At 37.4% G+C, this 19,769-nt stretch overlaps 4 protein-coding genes and 1 non-coding gene across 6 annotated transcripts; 1 reads left to right on the plus strand and 4 right to left on the minus strand.

Annotated features, from left to right (window-relative positions):
• Window positions 1–19: 19 nt before the first annotated feature.
• Window positions 20–3,694, minus strand: LOC112500086 (probable amino acid permease 7). The gene is made up of 7 exons (XM_025103374.1): window positions 2,579–3,694; window positions 2,268–2,501; window positions 2,086–2,179; window positions 1,797–2,011; window positions 1,586–1,719; window positions 976–1,203; window positions 20–450 (listed from the first exon to the last, which is right to left on the minus strand). The coding sequence occupies exons 1-7, from the start codon at window positions 2,655–2,657 to the stop codon at window positions 49–51; spliced, it is 1,386 nt and encodes a 461-aa protein (XP_024959142.1). The 5' UTR covers window positions 2,658–3,694; the 3' UTR covers window positions 20–48.
• Window positions 3,695–3,966: 272 nt separating this feature from the next.
• On the minus strand, window positions 3,967–4,126 carry LOC112501352. The gene has a single exon (XR_003067483.1). It is a non-coding gene; the product is annotated as a U1 spliceosomal RNA (small nuclear RNA).
• Window positions 4,127–4,195: 69 nt separating this feature from the next.
• On the minus strand, window positions 4,196–4,865 carry LOC112501110 (oleosin S1-2-like). The gene has a single exon (XM_025104765.1). The coding sequence runs from the start codon at window positions 4,841–4,843 to the stop codon at window positions 4,292–4,294; it is 552 nt and encodes a 183-aa protein (XP_024960533.1). The 5' UTR covers window positions 4,844–4,865; the 3' UTR covers window positions 4,196–4,291.
• Window positions 4,866–5,653: 788 nt separating this feature from the next.
• On the plus strand, window positions 5,654–6,262 carry LOC112500882 (chaperone protein dnaJ 11, chloroplastic-like). The gene has a single exon (XM_025104489.1). It carries the CDS (start codon window positions 5,713–5,715, stop codon window positions 6,154–6,156), a length of 444 nt encoding a protein of 147 aa, XP_024960257.1. The 5' UTR covers window positions 5,654–5,712; the 3' UTR covers window positions 6,157–6,262.
• Window positions 6,263–8,033: 1,771 nt separating this feature from the next.
• Window positions 8,034–18,577, minus strand: LOC112500156 (enhancer of mRNA-decapping protein 4-like). Of its 2 annotated transcripts, XM_025103491.1 has the most exons (13): window positions 17,604–18,577; window positions 17,120–17,169; window positions 16,885–17,041; window positions 16,519–16,737; window positions 14,651–14,779; window positions 13,166–14,242; window positions 12,695–13,090; window positions 11,700–12,056; window positions 11,506–11,625; window positions 10,631–10,801; window positions 9,990–10,154; window positions 9,760–9,885; window positions 8,034–8,604 (listed from the first exon to the last, which is right to left on the minus strand). In XM_025103491.1, exons 1-13 carry the CDS (start codon window positions 18,393–18,395, stop codon window positions 8,299–8,301), a joined length of 4,065 nt encoding a protein of 1,354 aa, XP_024959259.1. In that variant the 5' UTR covers window positions 18,396–18,577; the 3' UTR covers window positions 8,034–8,298. The 2 variants fall into 2 exon arrangements, with proteins under 2 accessions (XP_024959259.1, XP_024959258.1); XM_025103490.1 differs by having other exon boundaries at window positions 12,695–14,242.
• Between the last annotated feature and the right edge of the window lie 1,192 nt (window positions 18,578–19,769).

Consider the following 19,769-nt stretch of genomic DNA (forward strand, 5'->3'; position numbering starts at 1 on the left):
GCATACAATGTAACCAAATTGGAATAACAAGATTTAGGTAGAGGAGGACTAGTTCATCTTTGCTTCAATAAGTCCAGCAACTGACCCAACTAAAGCCACCACTGAAACCACCATTAAAACCCCACTGAATATTTCAAGAATCACCCATTTTCTGCTCCAAGTTTCCATCTTTTTCTGCACTATATACATCTCCACCGGAAAATATATCGCCAACGGCCACAGATTCAATGCTCCTAAAACACCCAATATCTCATTGAAGTAAGGGAACACCAACGCGATTCCGGTCGTCGATGCCACATATGCTGATCGGAAAAGTAGCCGGAACAGATTCAACCTTAAAACCGGCAACAATGGCAGCTTTAAGTCATGGAATCTGTTCAGAAATTGACTGGTCGGGAACTTTTCAGTTAACCATCTTTCAGCAAATGCAAATACTGGTTGGCTGAATAGCTTTTGAAACGGGTTTGTGTTAGTTATTCTCTTAACATTCATGTGTGCCAGCAAAAGAAACAGTTTGACTTTTGAGATCAACTAGAATTGTTCAAGATTCCATTATTTACTTGTATATATGTCTTATGCTTGAGAAAACTTTGTTAATTGATGGAATTTTAATCCAGTATTAGATGTAAAAAACAATCTTGGTATGGAAAAAGTTGATAAAAATCTACTAAAATTCAATTTCAAAAGTCATGTTTTTTATCTTAAAAAGTCAAACTGTTCTTGCAAAACCAAACAGTTTGACTTTTGGAGGTCAAACTAAAAACTAAAGATTCCATTATTTTTGAGGAATCTCTAATATTTCAGAAACACCTTAATTATTGGATCAACCTTAAGAACATTTAACATGTGTGATAGAATCTTGGTTCAAAAAATCTTGATAAAACTCATCAATTTCAACTTGAAAAGTCATAACTTTGACCTTAAAAGTCAAAATGGAATGAAATGGCTTGTTTTTGTTAAGTACTGAAGGTTTACTTGATATCCTCCTATCAGATGTATTATAATGCACACATTAGCAAAGTCGACAAGCCAGTAAGGCTCGTAGAACCCGAATCCCGTCAATAGATTCCCTGGCGTATCGTTCCCAAACGCTGCATATCCGAAACATGCGCATCCAAGGTAGAAAAAAGTCGTCACAACAATTGCAATCACTGAAGCCCTTTTCGTCACCTTGTTCTCCGCAGGAGGTGACTTCACGGTATCCTATTACGAACGAACAAAAGAATTTATCAAACACTCTTACATATGTATATGTAACGGAAAATTCATTTAGAAACCATGAGAACCAACTATTCATGAATAATTCATCATTAATATACTTGTATGATTGTATGATTGAATATACCTTGTATATTCATCATGAATGAATGATTTCATCATCAATATGCCTGTATATTCATCATGAATGAATGATTGAGCATACTTATGAATATACCTATGTATTCATCATGAGTATACCTATGTATTCACCATGAATATATCCTATATATATTCACCATGAATAGTTGGTTGTCACGGTTATCAAATGAACCTATCCCTATGTATGTATAGCAAACATGTAATCCTGCACATACAAACTTCTAACCTGAATTTCTAGAAGAATAAGGGCATACGGATACGCGAAAGCTATGTCTCCGAGTGCTTGAAAAGATAGCCATAACTTCTGAGGTAAACTAGCAGCTGGGACTCCTCTAATGCTCCCAGCTATCTTCCCATTTTCTGCAGTTTTCAAGTGATCCGATCACACCGTTGGCCTGAAAAACCAAACGGAAATCCAAATACAAAGGCATCCGTACCAACAGCTTTTGCCAAACCAAGCCCGAAACCAATGGTAGCGTAACAAAATGACATAATAGCCGCAACAACCGACACCAACACCATGCTATGGAAATCCGGTATCTGTGACATAACAATCTGCACAACCCCGAACAGCAACATGTAAATTTTGCCATCGTATTCGCAACTAGCAGCGTGTCCTTCTTTATGGTAACAATTGGATTTCCGAATCGCCCTGACAGAAATCGAGACCACAAACATAGCGTTAACAGATGACCCAGATTCAAATGTAACCGTCTGTAAGATTACCTCATACAAGTTGCGGTTGTCACCACGTAAGCAATCCCGGTTCCATAAAAACTCACATACTGAAGTAAACCACATATCCATGCCTGTTTTTCACCTGAAACCGAATCCCGCCATGATCACTAATCCAAAATGCCGAAATGTAAAGTTAAACAGCAAAAACCAGAAGTTCCAAAAGTTGGTACCGAGGATAACTCTAACGGCATCCGTATACGAACGGTTTCTAGTTCCAGTAACAGGATCAGGAGACCTGTAGCAATCCGATAAAAGAGACGAAGATAGATACGTAACAAAAGCAAAACAGAATAACGCAACCGGCCCTGCGATCCAACCAAGCTGCGCCGTGCTCCACGCAAGCGACAGTACACCTGAACCAATCACAGCGGTTATAATATGCGCGATCGTGCTCCATAGCGTACCTGGTTTCAAGAATCAACAAAATCTTTCACACCCATTATAGTAATCGATATAATTCACAGAAAAAATCGGTTTTTACCGGTTCTTATCGTCTTATCGTCATCTTTATCAGTCGTGGGATCTCCATGGATGAGTTCATGATCATCTTCGACCGCCATCGCTCTCCACCTCGATCCAAGATCGACCCTTAAGACTTCATGTGTTTCGACTAAGCTGAAGTAGTTAATTAATTAATAGGGTTTTTATTTTCGTTAGAATTAAGATTCGTCGAGATGTTTGCTACCATCGTTTAGCAAATGTGCGAAGATTCTTGGTTTCCTTTCGTTCTCATTTGGGTCCATCTTTCTTGAAAACATGTTGGAAACTTTTTGCAAAAACTAATAATTGTCTTGTGATTTTTGGATGTATTTGAGGTGGGCAAAAGAAAATAAGTGATAAAGATGGTATTTGGGTTCTGAACCAAAGCTTTTTAAATTGCAATAATAGGATACGCCGGCCAAAAATATACCCTATTCCCTTTGACCATGGGGATTTTGGATCTCTTGTATTTTTTCTTTTTTAGTAAATGTGAGTTTTCGTGATAGTTTACAAGCATTAAGGGTCTGTTTATCAGTAGTTTAATCAGTTTAATGGGATTTATAACTTATTTAATTAATTATATATAATTGTTTGATACTGACGTAATGATATAGAAAGTGATTTATTCAGCAAATTATATATGACTAATCGAACTTGTCCCTCGTAATAAAAAAAAACACATTCCTTTCATCTGATGAAAAAATCATCTCAAACAAAAACTTTTTCAATCCATATTAGATAGATTAATTCATACAAACAACGTTACCTATACATAACTTGACTCAAATAGCCCTTAAATCACGACCAGAGATGGTCTAGAATCATTGCACATCATATTCTACAACTACAAAAACTTTGACAATGTTTGGATTTAACTTCAGAAAAGATTACATTTCTTCAACCTTAATCAGTATGTCACAATCTATGAAAATTACATAAGTAACAGAAAAAGAAAAAGAAACATTTTGGTAACATTTGTGTCTTGTTCAGATCAAATAAAACATAAACGCAACAAATGTTCCTAATTTTCGGTAAAACACCTAACCTCCACCTCCCATTCATTTTGCATGCTACAATTATTATAAGTCTATTAGTAGTAAAAATTTACTATTAATATTCGATCAAAAACTAGGAATACTTGAATATTAAACTTTTTATATATTAATATTAAACATTGTACCTTTAAGTTTGAATATTTGATATTTTATTTAAATATTTGAATCTTTATATGTCCGGTTTTACAAACAAAAAGTTTCGTACAATTAAAAACTTTTAGACATGTATTACATTAAAACAATCTTAAAATCTTATAGGTTCAAAAACAGAAAATCTTTGAATTAAATGTATGAAATACGTTGGAAAAAGGAAAACCTTGAATTAAATGTTTGAAAGAGGCCGCGCGAACGCAGACCTCCACTGGCACAAATTATGACGTAGGTTCGACCTCTTGGGCCGACCTTAGACAGGAGCCCCTCCAAAGTGCAATGGAGGTCGCCAACCTAGGCCATGGGCCATCTTGACCACCCATTGACCCCGTCCAGGTAAGTACCTTTTCATTCCCCACCTCCTCCTTTTAAACCCACCTCTCCACCTTTCAATTCTTCACTCACTACCGATGTGGGATCAACAATTCTTTTATTATTACAGACCACACCAAACTACACTTGTAACTTATTCGTTCATAAACTAAACCCTTCGTTATTTGAACTACTAATTAAGCTGTGTCTGCCGTTCTAATCTCCGCCGAGTTCTCCGCCGTCTGTTTCAGGTGATTAGCCCAATCTTTTCCGGTATCTTTCACATTTTCAGAAGCTTTGTTGGCCGTTTTATTCTCCGGTGAGTTCTCCACCGGTTGTTTCAGGTGGTTAACCCAATCTTTTCCGGTATCCATCACGTTCTCTCCTGACTCAACCACCTTCTCTTTCAGTTTCTCGCCGGACTCCACCAACTTCTGTGTCAAGTTCAGACCTTTTAATCCGTCGTCTTTAACTGACCGGAGAACCCAACTCAACGCCGACAGACCTGCGATTGCCATCAGTCCTGCGGCCCCGAACCCCACCAAGGCTGCTAAGAAGACAAAGCTGGCAGCCATGAGAAGAGGACTGAAGATGATGAGAAGTGGAGAAGTGACTACAAAGAGAGCCATTGTTGTTAAGAAACTGAAAGCCATTAAGGCCAGAAGAGGTCCTCCGACTGTAATTCCGGCGACGGTTGCGAGTAAGATGGTTTTGGTGCTGACTTGCCGGTGCCGGTGCCGGAGTGCCATGTGTGTTTGATGCTGGTTCTCCATGTTTGATGATATGTATGGTGTTTTTAGTTTTGAATTCGATTGGAAAAATGGTGGTATATAAAGTTGGGGGTATGGGTGGTGATAAGAATGAAATTTATGAAGGAAAGAATGTGTAATTGGTTAAGTTGAATGGTGAGGTGGCACGTGGCAGGATTTATGGGAGGTGTATAGATTGAATGATGACAAGTGGTTATAATTGGAGTGGTGTATTTAGGTCATAGTACATGCATGCTTACGGATAAAGTAAAATAACAGGCGTATCTTTGGGTAATTTTTAGAAATATAATATAAATAGCAAGATTTGCGGTTTTGATTTGAGAAGTAAAAAAATGATTCTAGCTTTTCATCTTAAAATTTGTGGTTTTGATCGATCAAGATTTGTAGCATTATAAGAGTTTTGTGAAAAATAAAGAGATAGACTCGTAAATTTTACAAATAGACGGTAAACAAATATATATGTAAACTTATGTGATAAAAAAAAATCTTTATATGTAGAATATACAAAAACAGAGTAATTCAAGTATTGTGAAATGAATGCCACAAGCCATACCACAAACATCCTTTTGAAGGAACCCTTTCTAGAAGCCCTATCCGTTCTGGTACACCAAAAATACACGGACCCACCTCCAAGCCCGCGGCTCAATTCACGCCTTTGGGCTATCATAACTATGGACCCTGGTGCACCCCTGACCCCACCCTTCTAGAAACAAACAATCATCTCCCAACACGCAAACAGAAAGAGACCTCCGGCTGGCCATCCGTCATTTTTCTATATATAACACACTGCCTCCCAAACCTTAAAAATCGATTCAAAATTCCCAATTTCCAAATTCTCCAATATCGGAATGATCGGAACCCTATCCACCTCGCTCGGAGGGACATCTCTCGGCCTACTGAATGATACACGGCCATCACCACTCAATTCCACCGGAAAAGTGTCTTTCCGGCGTCACAAAGCTTGTAACGCCTTAATTCATGCCGTAACTGACTCTGTTGAGTCCAGTCTTTATGAAGTTCTACGAGTCAACCGTAACGCTTCTCCGATCGAGATCAAGACTGCGTACCGGAATTTAGCGAAGCTTTACCATCCTGATGCTTCCGATCTCAAGCAACATCATGAACCGAACTTTATCGAGATCCACAATGCTTACGCCACGTTGTATGATCCGGCGGAACGAGCGATGTATGATCGGAAACTGAACATTGGATTAGGACGTGGGTCTACGGCCGGCGGAATGAGGCGGGGGGTTAACACAACCCGGCGATGGGAGACCGATCAGTGTTGGTAGATTCTGATTTATGACCATATGATTGTTCAAATATAAAACAAAAAAAAAAAGGAAAAAACTAGTTGTATATTATGAGGTAATGACATCCACTAATCCCCTTTCTTCTTTAATTATCTTATTTCTGATAGCTACAATTTTTTTACAACAAAATTAAAATAAAAATAGTGTAACAATCTCACATTCACTCTCCTCCTAATGCAATATACAACACTCAAATTTTTCAAAACCAATTTGGAAAAATTACTCATTCCACCTAAAATAGACGTCTACAACAAAAAATGACCAATGTACGATTATTGCACTATTTAATTAATCAAAACACAAATGTACCCTTAGGAATAAACAAAGAGAGTAATCAAGTAATTTAAGGGTGGTTTATCAAATATTTATCCGGGTAAATACCTACCAGGAAACTCAACACTATCATTTACTTAGGGGCTGTTTGTTTACGTCTGAATGATACCATTAAGACTTTAAGGTCTGATTCGGTCAGACATTTTCTTGTTTGGATGGGTTTTTAAAAAGGTCTGAATGAAAACTTTACATCTGATTCGCTCCTTCACCCTCTAGCCCTCCATACGATTCAGATGTCATATTTTTCCAGGTTTACCCTCCCTTTTTTCTCTAATCATCGTTCTATTCTTCTTCATCAGTCCATATGACGCTTGTTCTTCTTCATCTGTAGGAATCGCCAGCAACCCTCGTCGTTCTCTTCTTCTTCATCAGTCACCAGTCTCGCTTGGTCACAAACAGCCCCTATAGCTGTGTTTGGCCCTGTTTTTCAACAGATTTTTGGCCACTGTGTTTGGCCCTGTTTTTTACATTCAAATAGTAGCCAAAGCAAAGGGTTTATACATGATCGTTGAAAACAAAAGGGAGAAGAAATAGATTCAACAAAAGGGAGAAGAAAAAGAAAACCTCATGAGTTCTAAATAGAAAAAGCATTTTAACAAACCTGCAGATGCTTCTTCTAGGTTGATGGAGAAACCACTWTTGAGATGACAATTTGGAGTTAAAACAATCCATGGTTTTATGTATTCCCTCCCACGGTTTTGGTACAATTTRAGTAATATTATAATATTGATGACATTGGAGGTGGGGTGCTTGGAATGAACTTCACATTTACCAAAAACAAGAGGTTGGGTATTAAAATTATATGGTGGATAAAGAATGTGTATTTATTTTTTTGTTGGGTATAAGAATTATATGGAGGACCATTAATTATTTTTTATTTTTTATTTAGAAATTTCTTTCAGAATTGTTGTTAAACGTTAATTTTTATTAAACATAAGACTGAGGGTAAAATGGTAATTTTATGTCATTCAGACAGTTGATTCAGAACAGTTTCCAAACAACCTTTTTCTATCTGACACTAAATCATACAGAGTCTCTTAATCATTCTGACCACTTAATCATACTGCATTAAACCATTCAGCAACTGCCAAACAGCCCCTTACCTAGTAAAACTTTAGTCCACCAGAACATCACCAATTCATCTAGTAAACGCTACTCGTGTCTCACTTACCGAGTAAGATTCTCATTGCTTGTTATATTCATCCATCCGATAAGGTAAAATGACTTGGTAAGCGCTTACCCAAGTAACCGTCTGGTAAACGTTCTAGAAATATGTCAACCAGCAATCTATCAATGTCATACTTTAAGAAGATGAATATTAGAACTTACAAAGTAAACCAAAAAAAACCCAATACATCTCAAACAAAGATGCAATGACATTGCATCTACCCCAAGGGGTAGAAAGGGGTTATTTCCATAAAGACTACTATAAAGTGTATGCAAACCATCAACAAAACGAAAGCGCAATATAGACCAAGGGAGTGTGAAAAACCAAAACAGCCATGCTCAAAATCCAACATTGTGAAAGAACTTATAAAGAACATCTCAAAACTTTGGATTAAATAAAAAAAACACCACCACATACAGACAACCTCTACAAGAAAGGAAAGACTGAATACACAAAGAACAAATGTACAACTTTCACCTAAAACATGCAACATAATAAGAATATAATAAGAAAGCAATAAGAATAAACTCTCAAACTCACCTAACAAATATAAGTACCACCCCATTACAAAATTCTAAGACTTCTTTTGTACAAGCTCCTCTGAATGCATCATCAATTACTTACAGGGTCCTGAGTGTGGAATTGATGAGTTTCATGATAACCCGTATGATTGATAGCTCCGATACCTTAGTAGTCGGAATGCTTACTTGATGATTTAGTATAGACTGAACTTGCTCGAATATTGGGCGTACGTGCATTGCTATCATCCCATCTGTTGGCTTGATGGCCACCACCACATCCATCATCCATCCAAGTTTCTTTGATGGTTCATTCCCAATATCACACGCCAACTGCTGCAGCAAAGATAGCAGTACTCCTTGGCTCAGTGGCAGAGGATTGCTTGTTAATAGCCCCTGTAGGTCAACCTAAGTCACAACAACCAAAATATAAATTCAACCCCATTAGAAAAGAATATGATGCACTAAAAAGTGTAACCCAAAAAGAAATTTACATAACGATAGCAAAACAAATGAGAACCATCAGATCAACACAAGATCAGTTCTGGGGTCCAAGTATGGCCTTATCCCGACACACAAACACCTAAATTTTGCCATTTCAGATGGTCAATCTCATTTTGTTACGGCAGTAAATATGGGAGCTCAACTGGTGTTGCTCCCTGTGAAGATGGTGAGCTTTTGGAAGAATGAAACAAGTGCATTACAGGTTTTGTACAAAAAAATGAGGCACAAAAGACCTCGAAGGTAGAATTTGCTTGTTTTCACAAACCATTCACAAGAGTTCTCAAGTGATACTAGAGAGGCAGCAGATCAAATGTCCTAATTTAGAGGCATTGTAGACATTTGATCAATTACAATTTTATTAAATTATGTGTCAAGTCAAGCGTAACATTTTTTCCATACAGAAAGTAAAATATTGAACAATGAAATATCAAGCAACCTCACCACTTAACAGTAAAAAAAACTAACCAGTACATTATATTACTATATGAAGAAATAAGCTTTCAAATCTATATGTAGCGTTCACAAGGATGATATATGTGTGACAATTATATTGTGTTGGTAACTTAATACATTTAATATTAGTAGAACAAACTGTGCTTGCAATCTATTAACTTGGAGGTGATGGTTTTAACTAAGTATATACCCTATAGATGTCCTTATAATCATAGACGAAGAATCGTGTGAGAATAGGAGTTAAGATGAGAAGTGTAGGAAGGGATTTGGACCGTTGATCACGTTTAGTCTCAAACCAACCCATGAATAGCGCTTTAGAAGGGAATTGATCCAGTGTATCTCATTAGTGTTGATCTAGTGATTCTTTTCAATTAGGATTGATTTAAGGACGGAGATCCCTTCTTATCTTTCTCACCATAACTTCCATTCTCAACAAAACCCAACCCCATAATCAATATGTATGTATAAATTCTCAGGTTTGACAAACTGTTACCACAACCGACAAGATATATATATGTGTGTGTGTGTGTGTGCAAGTCCCCTTTGAGGGACCTACGTGTGTGACAACATATCAGAGAATCATAGGATTTTGCAGACAAAGCATACCTGAGAGCATAACCAGGACACAATCCAAACATCACTTCTTTGCAGAGCAGCAGTGAAAGCCTCCTCGTATTTGTGCTCATATACCAACCTAGATAACTCTTTTGTAGGATCCAAGGGTGCCTCAATCTATTGCAGAAATTAGTATAGATACATAAGGAATTAAGGATATCATTGTTAGTTATTGCAATCATTGCAGAAAACATAACAAAGAGCTATAGTGCTATACTAACCTTCTCATGGAAACTGCCTATAGGTCCATTACTTATTTGGGTCATCAATGGATTCCCTGCTTCGGAATTCGCCCCTGCAAGTGCCAAGGCTACCAACTTTCTTTGACCATCAGCCAATTCACCACTCAAGGTTTGAGTCACAGATGATGCTGAATTGATAGCATCCTGCAGAAATCAGCATACCACCAAAAGGGAATCATTTTAACAACATGCAAATAGGTGAAAAAAATGAGCAGCTTCAATAACTAAAAAAGAAACCCAAGCACTGTAAGGGATTGTGTTGTTAGCAGCTTGATGAGCTTAATGGGACTAACAGCTTATTCGGTCAGCTATACATGACTGTTTAGTACTCACCTAATGATATAGAAAGTGACTTATTCAATAAGCTTCTAGTTAAAAAAAACACTCCTCAAGAAAGCCAAGATTTTCCAAACCTCCCCTTCCCAGTTAAAAAAACATACTCCTTCCGTTCATGAAAAAACCCTCCTAGACAAAAACTTCCTCAATCTCTAGAAACAGATTAATCCACACAGAAAGCTGTATCCATGCATGACTTGATGATAAACCAACCAAACAGAAACTAAGCCAAAATGGGAGAATATGAAAGGTCCAGCTGGCCATTAGTGATTATAATTTGTTACCCTTAAAGCAATTGCCAGAGGAGAATGTGCAGACTCAATTTGCTGCTGAGCTGCACTTGTATGTTCAACCATTCCCTTCTGAAAAGTAGCATCAACTTGATCAAACATGGCCTTGCAAGACATCTCAAAGGCAGGAACAACCGAGGCCTCCATACTCAACTTCAGCGCTTCCTGTAAGAAAGATTGGAGGTTTTGATCAACATGACAACATATCCAAAATCTTTACAATATAGGCCGCATCAGGTCAAACTAATGTTGGCCATTTGTCTTAGAACGCATGCATAAATCCTAGTTACAAGATCCATATAACAGAATTTAGATACAGAAATAAACCCATATGAGAGAATTTAGATACCGGGTAAAAAACTAAGGTTTGTCCACATATACTTGCTACAATGTCTATATAATAAGAGTATACAGTAAAAGATGAGAGTCAACATAGAATGCATAGCTGAAATTTAATCTAGTAATGCCCTGTAACTAGCATGCCTAAGTCAGGTACTCGGGTTATTAACTTGACTAGCCTTTTGTAACAAGAAAATGACAGAAGTGACCTAAAAATACCTTTTTTTTTCAAAAATAACCTCCACTTTCTCAAAACTTTTCACAAAATGGGAAAGGGCCCACAAAATCCATGTAGGCCCAATAAATCTTGGAAAAACGGTGTATTGTTGAAAAAAATGTATTTTTAGGTTATTTTTGTTAAAAAAATTACAAAAGGCTAACCAAGTTAAGAGCCTTGCCTAAGTTCCCCAGAGACGAAAATAAATGCTATAAAATACTTGGATGAACTCAAAAACTACAGCGGATGTCAGTAATAACTCACAAAATTTAGCCAAGAAATTAGCTCAGAGAGACTTGAATCATTGATATACCTGTAGAGCTTGTTTGCCAGAAGTTTGAAACTGGGTTTGGATTTGCCTGGCAACACTAGCTTCAAGCTTCGAATTAATCGATTTCTCCAATTGGTTTACAGACTTATCAGCAACACCTCTCTGCATGAAAATTTTAATTAGACTTCCATTATTTAATATGAAAATAGGGAACTTAGCTGTTCAGATTCAGCAACCTGGAAAGCCTCTGAGATCGCAGTAGATACTGTTTTCTCAATAACTGGAGAAACTGCACGAGCCACAGCTGACACGAGTGCAGATGTTTCCTTCTTCAACATTTTTTCCCATGCTGCAAGCAAGTCCTTGTAGCCATTTGTTACCAAAACAGAAATTTGTTGATTGCGATCTCGGTTTGACTTCTCTTGCTTTGCAAATTCTTCTTGAGTTCGAGCCCAAAGAGCATCAGAATTAGTTTTGTAAGTTTTCTCCATGCTTTTCCCTATGGCTGCCTCAATTCTACGACCTTCCTTTGTAACTGGCACTGCAACCAATGCTGGAATCTGCTTTTGGATTTCCTTTTGATTGATTAAAACCTGCAAAGTAACATCAGCAAACAAGAGCTTGTATCAGCAAGGATTAGATGATGGGAAAAAGCAATTACATTGAAGTATGATTAACTATAAAACAAAACCTCAAACCTATATAGTTCAGAGTAAGTTTAACAGAATTATTTACCGTAATAGATTAACAAGATTAACATGATCACAAGAATGACCAATGCTGGAAGAAATGAACTAGTGTTACAATATGAAATATGAAAAAAAAAACTTTTCCTAAGCTATGAAGGGCCGAATGAGACTTGCAGCTTATTCAGTCAGCTATACATGACTGGTTGGTAGTTGCTTAACGATATAGACAGTGGCTTATTCAGTAAGCTTCTAGAGGGAGCTATATGCAGAAAGCCAAAAAGAAATTCAAACATACCCCTCACAATTAAAAAATATGCACCTTTCATCTATGAAAAAACCCTCCCAAAAAAACCTTCTTAATCTATACAGTTTTGTCCATACAAGACTAAATGAAAAATCAACCAAACAACCCCTAAGCATGATAATATTTTAAATCGTCCTTAAGAAGATGCAACCAATTGAAACCCGAGATGTTTAACTATATTTTCAACCTGCTCCAACTTATATAAGATAAAGGTTTGTTAATATTGATAGATACTAACCTGACTTATGGCTTCTTGCATAGATTGAATCTGTGAAAGTATGGCTTCAGCAGAGGGAGAGCTTGAACTGACTCCCGGTTCATTAGAAGAATCTGTTGAATTGAAAACACTCGGGGAAGGAGAAGAAGGGCTTGATCCCTGAGTATTCTTTCCCTTATGTTTCTTCCCTTTGGCTGAGGTAGCAGTCGCTGGGGAGTGACCGGTTGCTGGTATCACTGTCTCAACCTGTCCCGAAAGATCAATTTTCACATCTTGAACTTCATCTTGGCCACCGGAGGCTTGACCCACTGTTTTGCTTTCTCCAGGCCCATCAATGTGCTTGGACTCATTAACAATATAAGTTTCCCCAGGCAAGACTCGACGATCTCTACCCATCTCAAGTCCAAAATCCGATGCCTGTGAAGAAAACCCATGAAGCTCTCCTTGAGAAATAGGTTCAACATTTTGACTCTTACCCGCTTCACCAACAACCTTAACCTCCACCTCAACATTCTGCGCATCGGAGTTCACAATCACATCCTGAACAACTGGATCTACGTCATTCTTCTGCTCAGAAACATGACTCATTTCAGAGGATGATGTAGCCATCAATTCAGCAGGAGTTACCAAATGAGTTGGATGCTTAAACTTCGTGCCATGACCGGTAACAGGGGAGACGTCCTCTTTCAATGGTTTGTTTTCATCAGTGATGGAATCATTAGCCAACGAGGGCATAGTAGACGTGTTCGAATGAGCGGTGTCAACTGAATATTCAATAATTTTCTGCTCACCATGATTACTTAGTTGGGCACTAGATTCAAGGCCACCGGCTGGACTTTTCAAATCAGAAAGTTTTCGAGATAATGTTGGACTTGATGCAACTGAGGAAGATGCAACACCAGAAATACCTGTATCAATAGTGATGGGAGATGGGTTGGATTTCGATTCAATACTCGGTGCAGAAAATTCCTTCGGCATGGAAGTTTCAACCAAAGGAGAGTTTGAGAGCTGTCTCAAAATGGCACCATCAGAGCTAGGTACCGAGACAACCAACGGCATCTCAGTCTTACTTCCAGATGGCTCGAAACCTTCAGTACTTGGTGCATCACGTAAAACAGTTGTATCGAATTTCTCATATGTAACACTATCAATTGGCGGTGGTAAGCACTGGGACAAGTCCAAAGCATATTGCTGAATGGCCTGTGTCTGGACACAGTAAACCTGAACAATCTGCTCCCCATGAGGTAATAAATCACTAGTGCCTGTAAAACTCAGTATAGGCATAGTCACTGTAAACTCAGCAATGTAATCCATGTGGGTGGCTTCTGGATTGGGACCATATTCCAAGTGTACAACGTATATAGCATTTTTCTTCGCGTTTGCTAGTAAGAGAAGACCTGCTTGGGATAACGCAACCACTTGATTAAAGAATGCATCTTCAACTCTAGCCTCAGATGAACTCTTCAATTCTAATGTCTGCAAACAGTGCCATGAATCTGCATCACTGGGAAGCAACCATCCTTCTTCACTGTCTGAGGCCCATATTTTCACTTCCCGATTCAGGGGTCCCTGCGATCATCTTCAAAAATCAGAATATGAAATATATATATATATATATATATATATATATATATATCGACAGTCCATCCATCAAAAGCTTATAAAAGAACAGAACTAATTCAGGAAAAACTCAATAAAGCCAACAACAAAAACAGGCTGAATTGCAGACGAGTCCAATTTTAGTAAAGGGGAAACCCATCCCTATGCCTGTGTACATGAATAGCATCCTTTCGAAATCTTCCATCTAAGTCAGATTCTTTGGCATGTTCCAACCATTCAAATCTTACCATAACACAATGGTCAAAATTTATATAAAATATAATGCTACAGATAAATACTGTGTATCCAACCATATTGATTATCTGATGGTTCACAGATGAACATAAAGGAAGTAGAAAAAATATGAAAAGCACATACCCCGGTGATAAGTATGATGTGATCTGGGCGATGAGGAGCGGTCAAGAATGTAACAGAGTTAACTGGCAAGCCATCATGCGGCCTCAACACTGCAATCGGTGAGGACTTCCGATCTTCCCAAATCTTTATCTGTTCAACAGAAAGATAGGTCATGAAAGAACAACTCATTTAGGTAACAATTTTGACATTTAATGGTTAAAGGTGTAACCACAATTTCACAAGAAATAATATAAATGAAAAAATAAGTCCTTGATCGTGTACCTCAACCTTGTGTAGGTTTAAATTTCATAGGTTCAATGATAATCCAAGGCAATTAAATAAAAAATATATGGAAGTAACTATTAGAAAATGCACATTAAATATTGACTACCCTTACATTCGGATTACAAAACGCAAACAGAAAAATCCCTAGATTAAGATTACGGGGAAGGAACAACATTCTTCCATTCATATCTACCCAAGACCCAACTCATTTGGTAAATTTCACTTTCACAAAGTCTCTGCAGTAACTGAATTAAATACAAACTTTCACCTCTCATTTCTTTAGCGAAAGTTTTGAAATCTACAAGAGTGCGTTTTTTGATGAACCAAAGACAATGTATACATGAAAACAGTGCCAACTGTTCATATGTTAAGACTTAGACCATGGTGTGCTCGCAAAGGGAATCACCACAAAAGAAACCCAAAATATATTTGTTAAGAACATAACACATAAAACTCAATAGAAATTGAAGAACAAAAGAACAACTCGGTCAAATCATGTTGAAAAACAGCGCCTAAAACCTTTACATACAAATAGAGCTATGTTTTTCAATTGTCTTCACTTTCAGTAGCTTAATGCTTATGTAAGAGAAAAAAGTAGGGACCAGATACTATGAAGAAAGGAGATCAAACGAAACTAACGAGCATAAAATTAAATTGTTAACATAATCAAACCTAATTACCTTATCCAAGTCCCTCTCAAAAAACATAAGTATCTTACTATATTTCCATCTATATATGTTTTACATAATCCAGCAAGAAATGCACCCTTTTTTTAAAAATAGAATACAAATCGGTTTATCCAGTAGTGTAACCATCTACCCCAAAACCATTTGGGTTTTTTAAAAAGTCGTACCATGCACATGTGTATAATTAATACAAGTATACGCCAAGCATAACGAACGTACTGCAATCAAGTATATCATACCAAATGAGACTACACTAAACGAATACATCCGAATAATTTCCTTACAGTGAACCAACCTGTACCATTAATTAGACAACATTGATTGGAAGCTCCCTACTTAGAGGCCAGCTAAAGGCTATTCCTATCAAAACCTCATTTTATATAACCTATATACTTGTGGGCATAGCTATGAGATAGAATTTAACTTTAGCTAGCACTGACCAATAAACCACCTGAAGGTCGGGGAAACAAAAGAAGTTTGACATCACAAAACATGTAGCCCAAGCTTATAAGATTATGGGCCTGTTCATTAGCAGCTTAATGAGCTTAATGGGAGTCGCAACTTATTCGGTCAGCTATACATGACCATTTGGTATACAAAGTGGTTTATTCGGTAAGCTTCTAGAAGAAGCTTTATGCAGAAAGCCAAGTTTTCTCTAGACCTGCCCCTTTCAATTAAAAAAATGCTCCTTCATTCTATGAAAAATCCCTCCCAAACAAAGATTTCCCCAATCTATACAGACAAGTTAATCCACACAGACAACTTTATCCATATAGGACTTGAGGGAAAACCAACCAAACAATCCCTATATGTGATGCAGACAATAATGCAATGCCAAGTGATTATAGCTACAGCAGTAGATCATTACATGTATTTGCCAAGAGAACATTTCATGAAAATATTAAGAAGTTCACTAACCGTTCCATCTACAGAGGCAGAAACCAAACGAGTAGTCATCCACTGGCACATTGATAGATCTGTCACTTCACCATCATGATTGCCAACAAACTGAACTCCATTGATCAACTTATCAACAGGACATTTCAGAGGTTCCTCTGCAGAATACACTTCACCTCTCCCAACCTTCGTAGTATCAATTCTCAGAACACGTTTTCCGATTCCAACAACAAGCACTTCCTGCAACGGATGAAAAAAACCATCAACTAATGTTTTCAGCAATACAAATTCTACAGAAAATACCAGTATGATACCGGAAGTGGAAGCACGTAAGCAAAAGGATCTAAGAATTGATATCAAATAACAAACATTAGGAAAAAGATGTACTTGTTTATGACAGTGCCAACAAACTCGGGGATGAACAGGTTCCCCTTCTCCTACAATCTGGATTGCAATAACTATCTTCCCTGTAATTTGTGGTTTATCATCCTCATCTGTGCCTTCTGTAATTTTCCACACATATACTCGTCCATCTATGCTTGCACTGCACAGGATCACTTCATTACAACTTAGAACCCAAAGATAAAACAACACAAGTGATAAGCAACGACTAAATTGGTACCTAGCTAAAAGATGAACATCCTCCGCGAAGAAAACCATATCAGTAACCCTCTGAGAATAATAATTTGGTTAATTGAATCAGTGAGAATTCAAGAAGCAAGATTATACTAATCCAACCGTCTATCAATTTGAAATAGGAAACTCAGCAGATCCAGGAACCATCAAGACAGATAATTTATATCTATTGAAACGTTGATAATAAAAACGAAGATGCGATATGACTTCAACACTCAAGGCTAACACACAAAACCACTCAAACTCCATCAACCATGCATTTTCAGACTTGTTGATGACACTAAACAGCCAAGCATGGCAAATTATAACCAGAGATCTGATACCACATGAGGCTGCAACTTAGGATTGGATAAAAAAACAAAACCAAATCATGAAAACAGAAGGGTAGACCTTACATCTACACCGACTCTGATTGCAATGAAAATGAAAATATCATAATCTACTAAACCTGAAAAAAGAAAGTAACAAACCTGAGCTAGACCTTTAAGCAGTGATCTTAAAGCAGTGTTTATATTAAGAACCCTAATCGCTCCCAGTTTCAGACCATAACATATGTAAGTCTTGTTAACAGCAATTTGACGGCCAACAACAAGACCAGGATCAGACCCATACTTGGTAATGGGGGTGACCTCAAGTTGAGGCTGAACCTCTCCAGGAAACCTAACATCAATATCATATACAACACGATCACCGGTCAAATGACGTCCTTTCGGGAGCTTACTGCTCGGCATCCGCAAAGGACCGGACCCAGAATGCAATGCAGGAACCAACGACGACGGAAGCATAGGATTAGTAGGTGGAGCCAAAGGCATGGACGATTGAGACGAATTGTCAAGCGTGGTAGGCGGTGGAGAGCTTAAAAGAGCCATTAGACGAGCCCCATGGTTAGGGTTAGGGTTGCTATTAGGGCTAGGAGGTTGGAGAGGAGGTGTAGGATACGGAACGGATCGCTGATGTTGCAGGTTAGAGGAAGGCATGGGGTTGTCGGGTTGTTGTTGAGGATGAAAAGGAGGTGGTGGGATGTGAAATTGAGGGTGGTATAGAGGGTTAGTTTGAGGAGGGTATGAGTAAGGTGCGCCGCTGACGGTGGGTGGAGGATACGAGGCGGCAGAAGATGGTGGAGGATAAGGAAGGTTAGGGTTTTGGAAGGTGGTGTTAGGGTTTGATGAGATTGGTGGTGGGGAAGAAGAAGGGTTGAAGAATCTTTGAACATCAAATGGTCCTCCACCTGGTTGTTGGTTCTGGTTTCCAGGGGAAGCCATGAAATCAACACAACCAGTAAGAATTTGTTGTTCTGGATTCGATTGAATTTGCAGGTTGAGATCTGAAATGGAAAATTTTCGAAAGGGGTTTAGGGATTTTTAGGGTGTCAATCGAAGAGAGAAAAGAAGGATTGGATTTCGTAGAACACTCTCTTCTATGTGTGCGCTGTTGTTGAGTGAGATTATGGGAGGTGGAGAGTATGACTTTTGGGAGACCAAGCCCATGAACAACAAGAAGAAGAAGACGACGACGATGCATTTCCTAATTTCTTTCGTGATTGGAATTTTTGAAAAGCACACTTTTAGTCCTTTGCTTTTACAAAATGACTACAACACTCTTCATGATTATCAATTTTTGAACATTTTCGACTCAGCCGTCTTTTTGTTACCAGCTTAATAAGTTTCATGGGACTCAACCCTTGTTTGATCAGCTATACATAAAAATGATTTATTCAGTAAGCTTCTATGAAGAGCTTTATATATAAAGCGAGGGTTTTTTTCTTAGTTTCAGAATTACAAAATGGCTATTGTGGTTTACAAAAACGTTCGGATTTGATCGCTTCCTCTAACGGTTGTTAAAAAACTTCATTAAATGAGGGGCATTTTATCGATCTTTTTGTTCTTTGTCCAATCAAAAACCACAAGGACCAAAGTCATAAAATCAGTTTTGATCGATTAAAAGACAAAAAATGATGAAAATCCCACTCATCTAACGGGATTTTTAACAGTCGTTAGAAGAATATATCAAGTTCGGACATGTTTACAATTCATAATTGGGATCTTGTAATTTTGAAACTATATGGAAAAAATTATTATTTTTAACAAACCACAAGGACCAAATTTGTAGTTTAAACTTTTTTATTTTATAGATTTCAAAATCAAATATAACACATTTAATAGAACAATAAATTTTATATAAATCATTAAGCAACTGTTAAACCATTCAGTAACTGTCAAACAACTCTTAAGTGGCTCTTACAATATAGTGCAAAACAAAATATAATTGTTTGATAATTATTTATAATGAAATTATGGTGCTGAATGGTTAAAGAAGACACAATATACAAAAGCATTCACTCTCTTCTTAGTGATTCAGATACTACCTTTTAAGGGATCTATTAAGAGGTAAACAAACAACTTCTTAGTGAAATCAATAAAAAAAAATCATTTATCTCCTTTGACAAGAAATTTTACAAATTTTTTCAAATTTGAAATTTGTAGACCCTCTCTCATGATTTATCTATTTTGCATAAACTTTTACAAACTCTATTGAAATAAAGACTCCTGTTTTTTTAAAATCAATTTAACAACTAAAACTATTTTCAACTCGACAAAAAGAAAATACAGCTTTTAAATAGATATATAGTTTAATTA

The sequence above is a fragment of the Cynara cardunculus genome, assembly GCF_001531365.2.
Source record: "Cynara cardunculus var. scolymus isolate 2C chromosome LG 17, CcrdV1, whole genome shotgun sequence".
Taxonomy (NCBI): Eukaryota; Viridiplantae; Streptophyta; class Magnoliopsida; order Asterales; family Asteraceae; genus Cynara; species Cynara cardunculus.